The sequence below is a fragment of the Ovis aries genome, chromosome 13 (genome assembly GCF_016772045.2).
Source record: "Ovis aries strain OAR_USU_Benz2616 breed Rambouillet chromosome 13, ARS-UI_Ramb_v3.0, whole genome shotgun sequence".
In the NCBI taxonomy this organism is placed as follows: domain Eukaryota; kingdom Metazoa; phylum Chordata; class Mammalia; order Artiodactyla; family Bovidae; genus Ovis; species Ovis aries.
The window spans coordinates 35,757,562-35,774,358 of record NC_056066.1 but is presented as its reverse complement, the minus strand read 5'-3'; the positions used below and the strand labels follow the sequence as shown (position 1 = coordinate 35,774,358).

General features: G+C 41.4%; 2 protein-coding genes across 6 annotated transcripts in view; one reads left to right on the top strand and one right to left on the bottom strand.

Moving 5' to 3' along the window:
* MPP7 (MAGUK p55 scaffold protein 7) overlaps positions 1-16,797 on the bottom strand; it is a 238,470-nt gene that overhangs the window by 175,086 nt on the left and 46,587 nt on the right. For all 5 annotated transcript variants that reach the window (XM_015099631.4, XM_060397456.1, XM_060397457.1 and 2 more), the window contains exon 2: positions 1,275-1,430. In XM_015099631.4, the coding sequence (XP_014955117.2) occupies positions 1,275-1,311 (37 nt within the window). In that variant the 5' untranslated portion in view covers positions 1,312-1,430. The remainder of the gene's footprint in view (positions 1-1,274; positions 1,431-16,797) is intronic.
* LOC101119745 (nuclear receptor coactivator 4-like) lies at positions 1,310-16,236 on the top strand. The gene is given in 7 exon segments (XM_060396840.1): positions 1,310-1,407; positions 1,559-1,721; positions 6,450-6,576; positions 12,792-12,847; positions 13,994-14,217; positions 14,260-14,405; positions 14,408-16,236. Coding segments are annotated over 7 exon segments (2,190 nt in total). The 3' UTR covers positions 15,784-16,236.

The window sequence follows — 16,797 nt, the reverse complement described above, 5'->3', positions numbered from 1 at the left end:
GAGGAGACAAAATTCGCCAAAGTGAATAAGTGTATCTCAGCTTGAAACAGCAAAGAATGACCTGAGTACCCAGTGCAAACGAAAAGGCCAGGTAACCTACACAACACAAAATCACATCTGTGATTCGGCTCTTTCGAACCTACGGTGCCCGGGCCTGTCCAGGATGAGATGGGTCTCAGTGGCTGCAGAAGGCTGTGGGGACCAATTCAGTGTGGTCAGTGCCACAAAGGACATCCCTCACAGTCACATTCTATGCCACCCCTGCTTTCGAGTGGTCTTAACACAAGCTGGACTTCCCTGGTGGTGCAATGGATAACAATCCGCCTGCCAATGCAGAGAACAAAGCGTTTGATCCCTGATCCAGGAGAATCCCACATTCCAGGAAGCAGCTAAGTGTGCTCCAACTACTGAGCCTGTGTTCTGACACAAGAGAAGCCCCGATACTGAGAAGAGCATGTACCACAACTAGAGAGCAGCCCCCACTCACTCTCAATAAAACTAGACAACTTTAAAAAAAACATGCAAGCTACAGCTCCCCAACCCCAGTTACATTCTGTTTTAATAATTCTGAGGAGGGTCCAGGAATTTACATTTTTTTTAAGTGCTAACTCGGGAATTCCAGAAAAGGGGCATTGACCACCCCCACCCCACCTCCTGAATCAGAGCAGAGGAGGGCATTTCACACGTACCTATATGCGTGAGCTTTTTTCCCTTTCTTGGAAATCTTTATTCTAAGTATCACTAATTCTTACAAGTGATAACAAGGTGAAATGTTTGTTTTAATTGAGTCCTTTAATGACATATATCAACTGCAGAACAGTTTTTATCTCTAGACAGGAAGAAAGAAAACGGAAAAAGAGGGGAGGAGGGGGCAGGGGGGATAGAGAAAAAAATGAGAGGTCTGAGCAAATATGGCCCAAGAAATTCATAGCTATGATTAAACTGGAGTGGAGGCTAATATGAGTAGCATGAAAACTGTCCACACTCTTCTGTATCTTTAAAAAACTTAGTTAAAAAAAAAATGTAAATATACGACATTATTCCAAAGCGCAAGAGAGGACAAGAGCATCAGCAGGAGCCGTCACTATCCAGAGAAAGCCACTTCAGCCCACACGGAGGTAACGTTCATCCTGGAAAGCCAAGGTGATGGCCCTGGGGTTGGTTACCGAACAACAAGCACGACCTGTCTGCACTGGCTTAAAGCAACGCCGGTTTTCAGGGTGGAAAGGATGTTTATAAGGATGGGAAGGAAAGCGCCCTCATGGGCTCTGTACCTGTGTCGTTCCCCGAGCCTGTGGACAGCGCGGGCATGATGCTGAGGCCGGCCCAGTGCTGCCAACTCACTCCCCTGGAAGGCGGCCGAGATGCCAACCCCTGCAACCACTCCCGGGCCGACTACCGAGATCTGTGTGTCCCCGTGCAGGCCGTTTCTACAAAGAAAAGGAACACATTAAAAAATAGAAGAGGCAGGATGGCTACATTGCAACTTGCTTTAACTAATTCAAAATGCCGATCCCAACACATTATGAGATCACAAGCTTCACCGTTTTTCGTCTAGAGAGCACAGACAAATAGGAAGTGGGAGAGATTTTGATTTTGACGTGGGACTTCTAATTAAAAACACACAAGTTCTTCGTGCATGTGTCAAGCCTTCTGTAAAGATTTTTACAGTTGCTTTGAAAATCGCTGACGGCACAGATGGAGGACTTAAGGAAGATTTTGTAAGCCAGTGTCATTCTAAAACTCTTCCCCTTCATTAGAATTCTAAACTGTATTTCTAAATGTAGAAAAGAGTCTGTAAGTTGTCAACAACTTATAACTAATTTAAGTAGATCATCCTAATACAACAACTGCAAATTTGCTAACTGAAGATCACAAACGACCTTGAAAGAATATTAGGATTAAAGCAAGATGTCATTTTAGATTTACAGAACTGTTGATAATCTAAACTAAACCTAACAATCCAAGCTAATAAATGAAAATAAATTGTTGTAGTAAAACCTAAGCTTTGCTGGATCTTGAAAAATATTGATTCTTTAAATAACTGTTTTCAGTAATGTTTATCCCCAAATAAGCAGTAAAGGCACTATTGTGTAATAACTAAAAGCAAGGGGCTCTAGTGTTTGGCTTAGCCTCTAATCCTGCTAGCCCCGTGATCTAGTTGTTTAACCTTATTAAGCCTTAATTTCCTTATGTGCAAATGAAGATAATAGCAATTTAGAATTGCTTGACCTTCCAATGAGCCAGAGGATACAAAACAGCATACTGCAAACAATGAATATGATGACTGGGTTTTTTAAATTCAGGTAATGAGATTATAAAATGAAAACATCAAAGTAGCAAGATTAAAATTTACCTTGGCCTGACACCTAGAAGGAGGCCATGTGGTTTAAATTTGGACCACAGCTGCCTAATAACGGAAAATACACCACATTTACATTTTTCAGAAATCAGAAGAACCACACAATGTGTTTAAACTCACTTTTTAGTGCATTCCCCCCCAACACCTCGTTCTCTATAAAGCAAGATCAGTGATTTAAAAGCATATTTTAACATATATTAACAAGAAAAACTGATACTGTAAACATTTGAAAAACTGGCTCACTTCAATTCTTAAAAGCGTTTAAATTGCTGATTCACATTACAGAATAAAGAAAATGAGCTCGCCAAATTCTTCATGAAGAAACCCGAACTATAAAATTCTATTAAAGCTTTCTAAATCAGCTTTTTAATTATCAAAGTAAATATTACTATAAAAATATTCACCATCAAAAAGACTATCTTGGACCAAGTAACTGGATGCAGTGTCTTGAGTTCTGTTTTATGTTACAAAGGTTGACGTGGTGAAAATATGCATACAAATCCATACAGAGATCCTCTCTGTGTTAATTAAAAATGCGATGGCAGTTATTCTAAATACCAAGTGAAAATACAAATCACTAAGCTAAAAATAAGACAAAAAGGGAAAATCCAGGTTTCATTAACACACATCTCTGAAGCTATTTTCCCTCATAATTTTAAAAGGTAACACTGGTTTGTTTTCATAAGCTATCCTAACAATCCAGATTCAGAGTCAACTACATAAAAGTTTTCCTCAATTCAAACACAAAGAAAATAAAAAACAGACCATACATAATTTTAAAAATGCATTCAATTAGTAAACTTTTGTTCTGCTGCCGAGAAGAAAAGGAAAAACGGTTATAATTTGTAAAATGTATGCACACATATTTCTACCATTAGGACAAAACGTATATATGCAGGTATTTATTATAGTGTGTATGTATGTAATTTAAGTTCTTTATGCCATAAATCACAATTTGTATGGTACAGATTACCTAACTACAGAAATGCACATACTACATAATCTATACCATGCAAACTACAACTTTCTTCAAGCCTTAAAGAATTTACAATGTTTCAATTTCATAAACCACATACAGCATATAATAAATCTATTTATGCTTATAACAAACATCCTATTAAAACTAAAAACCACCTTACATTTCACATCAAAACATCCTTCTGAGTTGATGCTGCAGCCTTCCATGTATGCCTTAGATAGAAGATTTTATCGTAGCATTTCTCACCTTTTATTTCACAGTAAACACTCAAAGTAATTTTTTCCAAAAATGTATTATTTAAGAAATATACGCTACAAGGTAATTATCTCCCCAGAACATATACAAGTATATCAATAAAAAAAAATAAGTGGCTTGATAAAATCTCAGCGGGGAAAATGGTTAATATTCTGTGGAACGAAGCGGAGTTGCTGGGTTTAACTTTCAAACTGAGTTAAATTTCTGTAGTAATCATGATATTTTCTTTGGCTAAACTTACTGAAAATGCTTTGGAATTTGTCAGAACCCAGTTGTGATTATTACTGACTGTTGTATGGAATCGATTTACTACAACACAAAAATACCAGCTGTTACAGTATGTCCTGAGAGGGATTACCGAATATTCTTAAATTGAAGTTCAATCCATCTTTCCATAAAAAACAAAAAAGAGAGACCCGAACGCCAGGAACGAAACCAGCGTCAAGTGCGCCTGAAACATTTACAATCCCCAACAGAACTATTACAACCCTCCTTTAAAAGGGCTTATTTTTGAAATTTCATTATTCCAGTCATACCTTGCTTCTATATATCACACTGTATCAGGTTCTGCTGGCATCGATCATGTGGAAACAGTGAAATATGTGAAGGTCTAGAGCCTACAATGTTCAATTTCTACCCGCCCTGGGCAACCCTTTAGGGGCTCCCGGGGCTCTTGCGACATCTAGTGGTCAACCACAGAAGTGCATGTATCTATAGCAGAAAGCTTTCTAAGATTTCCATAAAAAAAAAAAATTGTCTTAATTGCACGCAGTGAAATAATTATCTGAAAAATTTTTATTAATGTGCACACACACTTCTCCTGTGTGTCTCCTCTACTCTCAATACTGCACTACAACACTACTTCACCTCTGACACCAGGTGTGATTTTCTACACATCAAGCAGTCCTGTGACCCAGCTGGGTATCCTTCAATCTAACTCAGTTCTGACACCATCTATCTGGAGATGGCATCAGACCCCACAGGGTGGGGGCTCAGTCCTATAAGATGAGCCCCCTTCTGATGTCGATATCAAATCCAGGTTATCACCTGTCACCTGTGCTTCTGACAAATCAGAGGTTCCCACAACTCCCTCCGGTTCAGCCCTCAGAACTCAGGGGAACACTGGCTTATTAGATTGAGGGGGTGCTCACTCATGCCCGACTCTTTGTAGCCTGTCAGGCTCCGCTGTCCGTGAGATTTCCCAGGCAAGAATACTGAAGTGGGGTGCCATGCCCTCCTCCAGGGAATCTTCCCAACACAGGGCTCGTGCCCTAGTCTCTTGCGTCTCCTGCATTAGCAGCCGGATTCTTTACCACTTAATGCCACCTGGGAAGCCCACTTATTACATTACTGGTTAGTTATAAAAGGAAAGCGTAAGGAACAGTCAGAGAGAAGAGACACACAGGGTAAGGTGTGTGGGGCGGGGAGCGGAATTCCCATGCCTTCCCCAAAAGCAACATCCTTCCCAGATCTCCACATGTCCTCCAACCTGGAAGCTCTCCAGATCCTACACTTTTGGGGTGTTATGGAGGCTTCATTATGCAGGCATGGTTAATTAAATCCCTGGCCTTTGGTGACTGAACTCACTCTCCAGCCCCTTCAGTTTCAACTGAAAGTTGCAAACCTCCAATCAAGGGTGGTCCCTCAGCAACTAGCTCCATCCACAAGGGCTTCCCAAACGTCACCCCATTAACACAAAGGTATGACTGCAAAGAGACACGACTGAGCAGCTGAACTGAACTGATGACTGAAAGTAGTTAGTAAAAACAAAAGGCACTTTTATTACTCTTATCACTTAGGAAATCTCAAGGGTTTCAGAAGCAGAAAGGGTTACATAGACACATGTATTATAAATCACAATATTTCACATACACACAGTTATTAACACAGATAAACAGGAAATCAAGTGCCAGAGCTAATTTTCCAAACTCATGTCCTCTCTATTTGGAGGAGTATTCAAGAACATGAAAATGTTTAATTAACTGTCATCATAAGTAAACTAATAATCATAATAATATCTCATAATTTCAAGAGACAATAATTGTGGCCGGTAATTCATCTGTAAATTACTTCATGATCACAAATACTTTCAAGTTACACTTTCAAAACCTAATATAGTGAAAAAAGAGTAAACTTTCTTTTTTCTTTTTTTTTTAACAAATCTGACATTAAAAAAAATAAAATTCTACCTGAAAGATGAGTTGCATTAGCCAATGTAAGCAGCACACTGGTATCTGTTACATTATTCAAACTTGCATAAATTATAATTGTTAGAAAATAAAGGAAGCAATGTAGATAAGTGGCATTAATCTGCTTACAGAAAATGGCATTTAAACCTTTTATGCCATCAGTTCTCACAGTGTGGTCTGCAGACCCCAGTGACCTCTCAGATCCTTTAACAGGCATTCTTCGATATCAAACTACGCTCATAAAAATACCAAGATGTTACTTGCCTTTTGCACTGTGTGGATATTTGCACAAATGATGAAAAGCACTGGTGGATAAAACCACTGTTACTTCAGCACAAACCAATATAACAGTAGCAAACAGAAACTATTCATCCTAATTATTAAGAGTATTCTTCCCTGCCAAGCACTTTCATTAAAACAAAACAAAACAAAACAAAACAAAACCCAGAAGTGAACAAAAAGGCTGACTTTAGAATGCCCTTCATGAAGTAGTAAAAGTAATAACTGACCCTTGAGGCATTGCTAATGATAAAGTGTAAACATTCAAGCATAAAAATACTGGGTTAGCCCAAAAGTTCACTCAAGTTTTTCCATGTTATGGAAAAACCCAAATGAACAATTTGGCCAACCCAGTAGAACTTTATAAAACTTGTGTCCACTATAGGTTGTCACCGCCTTGCAAGGCACTGTGTCAACCAAAATCCTGGAACTTGTTCCTGCTCTGTACAGGTACATCAGCGTCCGCAAACCTCCAGGCTCTTCTGAGAAGATCAGTGGAGATATGCACGAAAGTGATTTTTTTTTTTTTTGGTATTGTGTTTCAACCTCTGGATAGTGAACCAGTATATTTTTTTAATTTTCAATGCATAATATTTTTTAAATATGTGAATAAAAGATCCATTCAGGGACTTCCTTGATGGTAAAGTGGTTAAGCATACACCTTGTGAAGGAAATAAAGTAATTAAACTTGAATTTTAAAAAGTTAATCTGTTTCGCTAAAAAGATACTCTACTTAAACTATTCTAAGACATTTTGATAAAAGCAAGATGAAGTATTAAAAAAAAAAAATACACCTTGCAAGGCAGGGGACGCAGGTTCAGTTCCTGGTCCAGAACTTAGATTTTACATGCTGCAGGGCAACTAAGCCTTCGCACTGCAACTACTGAGCCCTCAGCACAACCAGAGAGTCTGTGAACCGCAGTGAAAGATCTGACATGCCGCAACTTAGACCCAACACAGCCAAATAAATAAATTTTTAAAAATAATTATATTGTTTAAAAAAAGATCCATTCAAAATGCAGGATATACCATCAGATTGGAAAGTCCCAATATGATACATCTATTTATATATTTACAGATTCCATATTGCAACACTGAAACTACCCCATGTCGAGCTGTGATGTACAGTTAGTTGACCTTGAACAAGGGGTTTGATCTGCGCGGTGCCATTGGCACAGATTTAAAAGGACCACAGGATCTACAGTGGATTGAATCCATAGAGACAGAAGGCCAACTACAAGTTATAAGCGGATTTTCAACTTCATGGATGGCTATCGTCCCTAAACCTCACACTGCTCAAGGATCAACTGTAGTAACAGAATAGCTACGATTAGCTGAACAGCTCATTAAAATACACAAATCTATGGCTGGGAAAGGGAAGAGAAAGGTTGGTTTGTCTTCATCCTTCAACCAAAACAAAGAGCAAAAATGGAAAGTAGATGGAGATCTAAGCACATAACTGTCTCCAATTAGGCCAGGCATTAGAGAAATCTTCAATTCACTCATGTTTTCGTTTTTGGAAAATAGTTATTTTTCCTAAAAACATAACTTATGTTAACATGCAGCAAGTTTAGTACTCTTTTTTTTAAGTGAATTGAAACCGTGTTTTTTAATTTGTTTTAATTTCCAGTATGGTAAATATCAATATACATAAACAAAATTCTTTGGGGTCGTCAATAATTTTTAAGAGTGTAAAAAGGTCCAGAGACCCCAAAGTTTGAGAACTGCTCCACATGGCCCAGGCATGCAAAAATGTTCGACAAAAGGTAGACAGTAAACACTTAACACCCTGTGGTATTGGGCTCAACACAGACAATATGCAAATGATGGGTGTGACCCTACCCCCAAGTATAAATTTATTTCCAAGAGAGCAGAGCATCAGATTTGCTGGCAGTATCCTACACATTACACCCTATGTGTCAGTGACTTTAGGGGCCAAGAGTAGCATGATTTCTGGCAACAATTTTATTGGTTATTCTTTAAGTATTCAAAGAAAGTCAGTTCAAATTTTTGTCAATTTTTTATTATGCAGAAATGTATCCAAAATAAAAGATATGAAATTTTAGACTACACAATTCCTATTCAGAAACCCAAATCACATTTCAATTTTGTCTATTCCAAGAATCTTAGATTTTGTCAGTAAACATAGACAATAAAAAAATGTTTACCACTGACAATACATTTGGTGCCATATGTATGAAACTATGCTTTATAAAACCAAAAGCAGAAAGCAAAAAATAAGGGGAACACTTAAAAAAATTAAAACATCCTCACATTTTACCAAGTCACCGGGGTTCAATCGGTATGCAATACAAAACTTAACATACCACAAATGGAAAGGAAAATACAAAAGCCACAGAAAAGAGGGCTCCCATTGAAAGCATCCTATAAACTTTTGTAGGCAAAGGTTTGTTTGTCTATACGGACCTTTCAAAGCTATGGTTTTTCCAGTAGTCATGTACGGATGTGAGGCCTGGACAGTAGAAAAGGCTGAGCACTGAAGAATTGATGCCTTCAAACTGTGGTGCTGGGAAAGACCAAAGGCAGGAGGAGAAGGGGATGACAGAGGATGAGATGGTTGGATGGCATCACTGATTCAATGGACATGAGTTTGGGCAAACTCTAGCAGACTGTCAAAGACAGGGAAGCCTGGTGTGCTGCATGGGGTCACAAAGAGCTGGACACGAATGAGCAACTGAACAACAACATAAACCTTTGATGACTCAGAAGAGGAAACGTAAGAAACACTGCTTTCTGACCCCCAGGTGAGGACACCCAGGTTTCAAGGCTGTCAGGAAAATCACAGAAGCCCCAGGTCACCTGCTGCAAGGGGCACCAGGGTGCTCATGGGAGGCAGAGCCTATCACTCACCCATCTGCCCCAGGTATAAGGAAAGAACTGCGCTCACCAGCTGTGACCCCACTCCAGATGACCCAAACCATCCACCATAACCAGTGCCCCATGGCCCGTGTTTATTCTCAGATGGTCCACAAGGAAAACCAGCAGCCTTTCCAGCTGTGCACGGTCCCACCCCCACGCTAAAACCTCTCTTTTGATGATGACCTTTTTTCATTGTATTTATCTTCTACCACCCTGGCTCAGATGTTAAAGAATCTGCCTACAAAACAGGAGACCTGTGTTCGAGCCCTGGGTCTGAAAGATCCCGTGGAGGGAATGGCTACCCACTATAGAATTCTTGCCTGGAGCATTCCATAGACAGAGAACCCTAGCGGGCTACAGTCCATGGGGTCACAAAAGGGTTGGACATGACTGAGCAACTTATACACACACACACACACACACACACACACACACACACACACACACACACACACACTACTAAAAAGTCTTGAACAGTCTTCAAGGTTACAGCATCAACCATGAACAAACCACTTTTTTGTTGCGTTTAACTCTTTCCTCTAACTGCTGGGGACAGGAGAGAATTGATAATTTCTGAGTCATATTTTCCTTGCATGTGTGTGCTTGCGTGCTTAGTCGCTTAATCGTGTCCAACTCTCTGCAACCATTTTCCTTGACTAATTCTCAATTCCAGACCCTTCCCAAAGTTCCACCAGCATTCCCTGAAGTCCTCTCTACTGGAGAAACCAGCCATTTTGGACCATTAAGACACATCAATTGGGCTTATGTCCCCCACTAGACTTCTTTGAAGCTGGAGCCTGTATCACCATACCTCCCTCAGAACTGCAAATAGCCCCCAGTCAGAAGTGCTTCTCTGTGTGACCAGCTCCAACCTGCTAAGGGCTCAAGAGCTTCCAGAACTCTGACCTGATCCTTCAAGGTCAGTGTAATTTCATGATTTTACGTACAGGGAGACAGCACAGACTAAAGATGAGAGGGTAGAGTGGACACGAGACAGACCTCAGATCAGAGCCCAGCCCTGCCCTCCAGGTGAACTCCAAAATCTTGGCCAGGCTATTTAACGAAATGAGATTAAATGCAATGACATAAGTAAAATACCTAACCCATAGGAGCCAATCAACACATGACAGCTTTTATGTATACTTTTCAGTCACACTTTCATCACTCTCCACTTCTCATTTCCTCCAATCACAATGGCACCCCACTCCAGTACTCTTGCCTGGAAAATCCCATGGATGGAGGAACCTGGAAGGCTGCAGTCCATGGGGTCGCTGAGTCGGACACGACTGAGCGACTTCACTTTCACTTTTCACTTTCATGCATTGGAGGAGGAAATGGCAACCTATTCCAGTGCTCTTGCCTGGAGAATCCCAGGGATGGGGAAGCCTGGTGGGCTGCCGTCTAGGGGTCGCACAGAGTCGGACACAACTGAAGTGATTTAACAGTAGCAGCAGCAAATATTTAAGGCCCTATAGTGAAAAGAACCCTGGAGAAGGGCATGGCAACCCACTCCAGTATTCTTGCCTGGAGAATCCCATGGACAGAGGAGCCTGGTGGGCTACAGTCCATGAGGTTGCAAGAGTCAGACACGACTTAGCGACTCAACCAACCAACCAGTGAAAAGAAGACAGGCTTTTGTGGGAGACAGTCCAGTGCCCTGATTCTATCCATTCCTACATGCACAACTCACAAGGTATGAGACCTTGGGAAATCAAATAAAACCAAAGAAAAAATACAGACACACACACACACACATAGATAAATATGAGTGACAGACACCATTGAATGCACTCAATTTCTCAGAAAGTGAAAGTGAAGTTGCTCAGTCATGTCTGACTCTTTGCGAGCCCGTGGACTGTAGCCCACCAGGCTCCTCCGTCCACGGGATTCTCCAGGCAAGAGTACCGGAGTGGGTTGCCATTTCCTTCTCCAGGGATCTTCCCAACCCAGGGATCGAACCCAGGTCTCCCACATTGTAGGCAGACGCTTTAACCTCTGAGCTACCAGGGTTAAACGCTCAACATGTCTCACTTAATTTTCCCAATAATCTCATAACATGCACTGTTATCGGTGTCTTAGAGATGAGGAAATAATTCTAAGCCACTTGCCCTAAGCCACAGCCTGAGGGGATTCTAACGTCAGTGTGTGACTCCAAGGGGCAGGTTGGTAACCACACTACACAAGCCATCTCTTCACTCTTAATTAATCCCATCCATTCAGTCCTCTCAAGAGTCAGAGAGAAATCATTTCTAGGACTCATTATGTCTTGTGATAATGACTAAATAAAAATATCTGAAGCACTGAGAACATAGCAGATGCCCAAATGTTAGCTTCTCCACTCCCTCAGTCTTCCCCTGGATATCCTCTTATTTTATCCCCTGTATTTACAAGTAAGAAAGTGGTCCTTCTCAAATCCACACCCTCACTTGCTCTTGAGCCACCTGACGACACTTCTCCGATGGACCCTGACGCCTTGACCTGTAGTAACATGGAGCCAACAGGCTGTTTACTTCCAGGAAAATGCAATTAAGAGCCTCCATGAGATTTGACACCTGTCTTTCACAAGCTTCCCACGTTCCAGACACCAGCATCTCCATCAGCCCACTTGCCTAACAGACAGCACGGAACAGCACCCCCACCAACACATGATGGACAGATAGCAGAAGCCAGAGACAAGCGTGCTACTGGGCTGTGTGCTGCTGAAGCACAACCGAGCCACTCCTGATGGGTAAACTGATCATGCGCAGAAATCAGTGGCATGATTTCTAAATGACATAATCATGTAAGCATTTACACTGCTGTTTACTAGGTACTAATCAGTATTGTGTGGTTCAAAACAATAGTGCCTTAAAATGTAGCCTGCTAAAAACATCTGAAATGAATCTGGACATTTATAAACATGATTTCATAGGTTTATTGATAACAGAAATTATGCAGATTGTGTACTGCTGTCAGTTTCTCAGGCCTGCAACAGAAACAGCAAAAAAATAAACTTTCCAAAAATCAATTCTTATGTGCAAAATATTAATTATGTCATAACACCAATGTTAACTGTATTTTCTAAGGACAGGACCAAAGAGTTAAACAACAAGAGTTAATGCACATTTATATGTGCATTTTTAAAGCCATGATAGTGATAAAATAAAACATCTAACTCAAAAGCCCTCTTCATTTATAACACAGACAACTTTGTACTAAATTTTCCTCCATACTCTTAAAGGAAACCCTCACGTTATTGCACATGAGATTTTGTTCAAGTTCCTATCTTTTAACATTCTCATCTACTTTGCTGTTGTTCAGTCGCTCAGTCATGTCCAACTCTTTGTGACCCCATGGACTGCAGCACACCAGGCCTCCCTGTCCCTCACCATCTCCTGAAGTTTGCCTACGTTCATGTCCATTGCATCGGTAATGCCATCCAGCCATTTTATCCTCTGATGCCCTCTTCTCCTTCTGCCCTCAATCTTTCCCAGCATCAGTGACTTCTCCAATGAGTCAGTTGTTGACATGAGATGACCAAATTACTGGAGCTTCAGCATCAGTCCTTCCAAGGAGTATTCAAGGTTGATCTCCCTCATGGGATTGACTGTTTTGATCTCCTTGCAGTCCAAGGGGCTTTCTGGAGCCCTCTCCAGCACCACAGTTCAAAGGCATCAATTCTTTGGCACTCTTGCCTACTTTATGGTCCAGCTCTCACAATCATACATGACCACTGGGAAGACCACAGCCTTAGCTATATGGACCTTGACTATACAGACCTCATCTACTTTAATGATACAAAAAAGCTGAAAACAAAGAGAACAACCCCCTTAAGAACAATTCAAAACCCTAATGTTATATTGTACAGAAAAAGTGAAACCTACTATTGATGAAAAGAGTACCTGTTCTGCACTGGCCCTTCAAGTATTAAATAGCGGAAAATCTCACACCTGGAGTCAGTGATACCCAAGAGTAATTAACTTGAGCATCTCTTTGTTCACATACCTTCGAATGTTATTTTCTTCAACTACTTCAACATTTAAACCATTAATATTAGTTGCAGAAATCTACTGACTATATTTTGTAAATTTTTAGTCTGCATATCACAACTCTGAAAAGAATTTTATTTTCATTTCCAGGGTGAAATGAATGAATAGAAAAGGGGGAAAAAGCTAACATTTCCAAAGTTTCATGTGAGGATGGAACAAAAATTAAGTCGCTAAGGGAAGTAACATGCCAGTCATTGTTCAAAAACCACGGTTTACACAAAAGAACATTCCACAGAGCTCTGCAAAGCCTTTGAGTGGACTTACAGACACACTGTCTTATACTAACACACTCTGGAAGATACAATGTGATAAGGAGAAACTCACTGTATGATTCATTTATGTAAAGAAATCTTAGGGTTAGAGGGCAAATATAGCTGAAAAAACAGCCCATGCAGAGATAGAAAAAAATTTTAAAGGCCACAGGGAGACTGGCTGTACGACACTTCCTACATGTGCGTTTCTCAGGGGAGACAGGTCCAGGTGGGGACAGCAAATGACAGACTCTGAGCACACGGGCACAGCTATTGGGGTGCGTGGGTCTCTCCCCAAATGGCAACTCAATAGACTCGCTCGGCCACCCTTTCCAGAATCTCCACACATACACCTACCCTCACTTACTGTTTCTTCTTTGTGCTCATCATCTAATCACTGTATTTCATTTATCTAGTCTACTGTCTTTCCCACTAGAGTATCAGCTACAGAAATTCCCAGTTGGAGAAGAAAACGGCAACCCACTCCAGTATTCTTGCCTGGGAAATACCATGAACAGAGGAGCCTGGCAGGCTACAGTCCACGGGGTTGCAAAAGAGTTGGGCACAACTTAGCAACAAAACAACAACACTAAGAAACAGGTAGAATCTTCAGGTTTGAGGGTCAGACTGCCCAGTCTCTCCAGGCAAGCTGAGACTTGATCGGCTAGGTCTTTGTTTTGGGTGCACTCCAGCTGATGAATAAGACAGTTGAACTGGCCCAGTAACCAGTAGAGCTGTTGGGCCTGCTGCTGAAGCCTCTCCTCTTTAAGCTGATAGATGAGATCTACCTGTTCATCCAGCCACACCTCATGGCTTCGAAGGCATTCCAGGTGGCGACTTATGTAGCTGTGAATCTGGGCTTTGACCTCTCGAAAGTTATCTTTAATTTGCTGCTCAGCCCGGAGAACTCCACCAATAGCAAGCTCCAAGTCCCTCCGTGCATCACAACACCTCAAAAGGGGTTCTTTATTAGTGGAGCAGCCACTCTGGTCCTGTGAGGTACTCTTTCTGCACCTTATTCCTCCTCTCAAGCTAGGCCCCAGTGCACGAGCTGCCCAGCAAGCAGGACACTGCTTTATCCTGGGCCCCCAGAGAGCGCCCCGCCCCTCTTTGAAGCCGACATAACTGCCCTGTGCCAGGCAATCAACACATTTGGGTCTCTCAAGACCATTCAAATTCCTGAGCTCATGCTAGTTCATCAAATATTGGGTCCTTCTTAGAGAAGAGAGGCTATATCCCATTGCCAGAGCAGAAGTCGGCATCCAGCACCACAGCTGTCCCTCTCAGTGAATGGCTCCTTGGAAGCAATCCTGCCGTCGGTCACCAGGCTCCTTACCTGCCCAGTGCCAATCTCCAGAACTGGCTCAACCAGAAGCAGGCCTTGGAGAACAGTCAGACGTCTCCTAGAGCCTGCAGTTTCTTGAATAAAGTCTGGGGCAATCTAAAGGGTTTGGAAAACTGGCTCCACAAGAGTCAGCAACAAGAAGTTTCTGAAAAACCAAGTTACCAAAAGTCTAACAGCTATTCTACTGCCAGTTCTTACTCCATGGAAATCGAAAAGCTTGGAGATCTAGAGCCTCTTGATCAAGATGAGATGGATCTTTCTGACTGGCTGGTAGCCCCCCAGGAATCCCATAAGCTTGAGAAGCCCGAGAATGGCGGCTGTGAAACCACCAGTGAGAAGTTTAAGCTCTTGTTCCAGGTGCTCCAGGCGTCCTACAATGTGAACGATTGGCTTGTCAAGTCCGATTCCTGTACCTGTTGTCAGGGTAACCAGCCCAAAGGTGTGGAGATTGAGAACCTGGGCAGTCTGAAATGCCTGAATGACCACTTGGAAGCCAAGAAACCCTTGTCCACTCCCAGCCTGACTACTGAGGATTGGCTTGTCCAGAACCATCAAGATCCATATAAAGTAGAGGAGGTCTGCAAAGCCAATAAGCCCTGTACAAGTTTTGCAGAGTGTGTGTGTGATGAAAATTGCGAGAAGGAAGCTCTGTGTAAATGGCTTCTGAAGAAAGAAGGAAAGGATAAAAATGGTATGCCTGTGGAACCAAGACCTGGACCTGAGAAACGTAAAGATTCCCTGAACATGTGGCTGTCTCCATCCAGAAGAGAGGTAGCAGAGCAAGCTAAGGCACCCAAGGCAAGGGCTTCTAGAATTGCTGATTCCTTCCAAGTCATAAGGGACACTCCCTTGTCAGAGGGGCTCATGACCCCCTCACACAAAGGATATCCCAACAAGGAAATGCCTCTTACAGAGGACAGGGCTGGCAAACAAAAGCTTACAAGCCCCTTGGCCACTGCCTGGTGTCCCTTTAACACAGCTGATTGGGTCTTGCCAGGAAAGAAGAACGGAAATCTTAGCCAGTTATTCTCAGGAGAGGACAAGTGGCTACTTCGAAAGAAGGCCAAGGAAGTATTACTTAATTCGCCCCTACAGGAAGAACACAACTTTCCCCCAGACCGTTATGGCCTTCCAGCAGTTTGTGATCTCTTTGCCTGTATGCAGCTTAAAGTTGATAAAGAAAAGTGATTGTATGGAACTCCTCTACAGATGTGAAGGAATCAAGTACTAGTCAACCAAATTTTCTGCAGATTATCACAAATCCATGAGCTGAGTGACTGTGGCTTGCGAAATCATTGTCTCTGGGTCTGATGTAGTTCCTTTCCTCCCCAATTTCGAACTAGTAAAGAGAAATTAGTTATCAAATTATGAATTACTGTGTAAAAGAAAAAGGCGATTTGTTGATGCTGAGGTGACTCAGGTTCTTTCTTACAGAAGTATTAATTCACCCCTATGCTAGAAAAGCATCTTGGTGGGTAGGTCTTTCTCATAAGCCTCCATGGCTCCTTAGATTGGGTGGTTATTAGAAGTACATTAAAACACTGTAGTTTTAAAAATGAAATAGTTCTATAATCAAAGTGTGTTGATGTATTCTAAAGCTAGTAAAATTACCTTTTGATTGGCAGTCTTTGGATGCTTCCCTTATCGTGGGTTTTCTTTCATTAATGGTGAATTCTTCTATTTAGTTAATATACTATTGTATTTTACATCATTAACCTTGCCAGTATAGTGGTTTTTTCTTACCAAAACACATATTGAAAGTCTTGGCAATTTTTGACATTTATCACAAAACATTTTAGCTTAGGTGCCAGATTCTACATTATTTTTCTTCTTTTGAAAGACATTCAGATTTTGCAAGCTCTGTCTTTATTTCCTTCTCTAAATGTTATTATGAAAGAACATCTCTTTCAGAAGGGCTCCATATTGCTTGAAGACTATGTTCAGAGTAGTTCTAGCCTCTTCCAAAATATTCTGAAGAACTACAGGCAGCAGAACTCCAGTGCTGACTAAACAAAAAGCAAAGTATGTTGGAAATGTACTTGAACTATTCACTATCCTAAGTGTTATTGGTGCATCCTGTGTAAATGAAAGCTGAACTTGACACCTGGTGCTTTTAACTAGGCATAAATTAAACGTCCGCTCACTGCAAGCACAGCATACCTATACCTCTAATAAAAGTATAATGCAGTGACATTTTAGTGAATAGGAAGTTTTGAACACTTGTGCCTT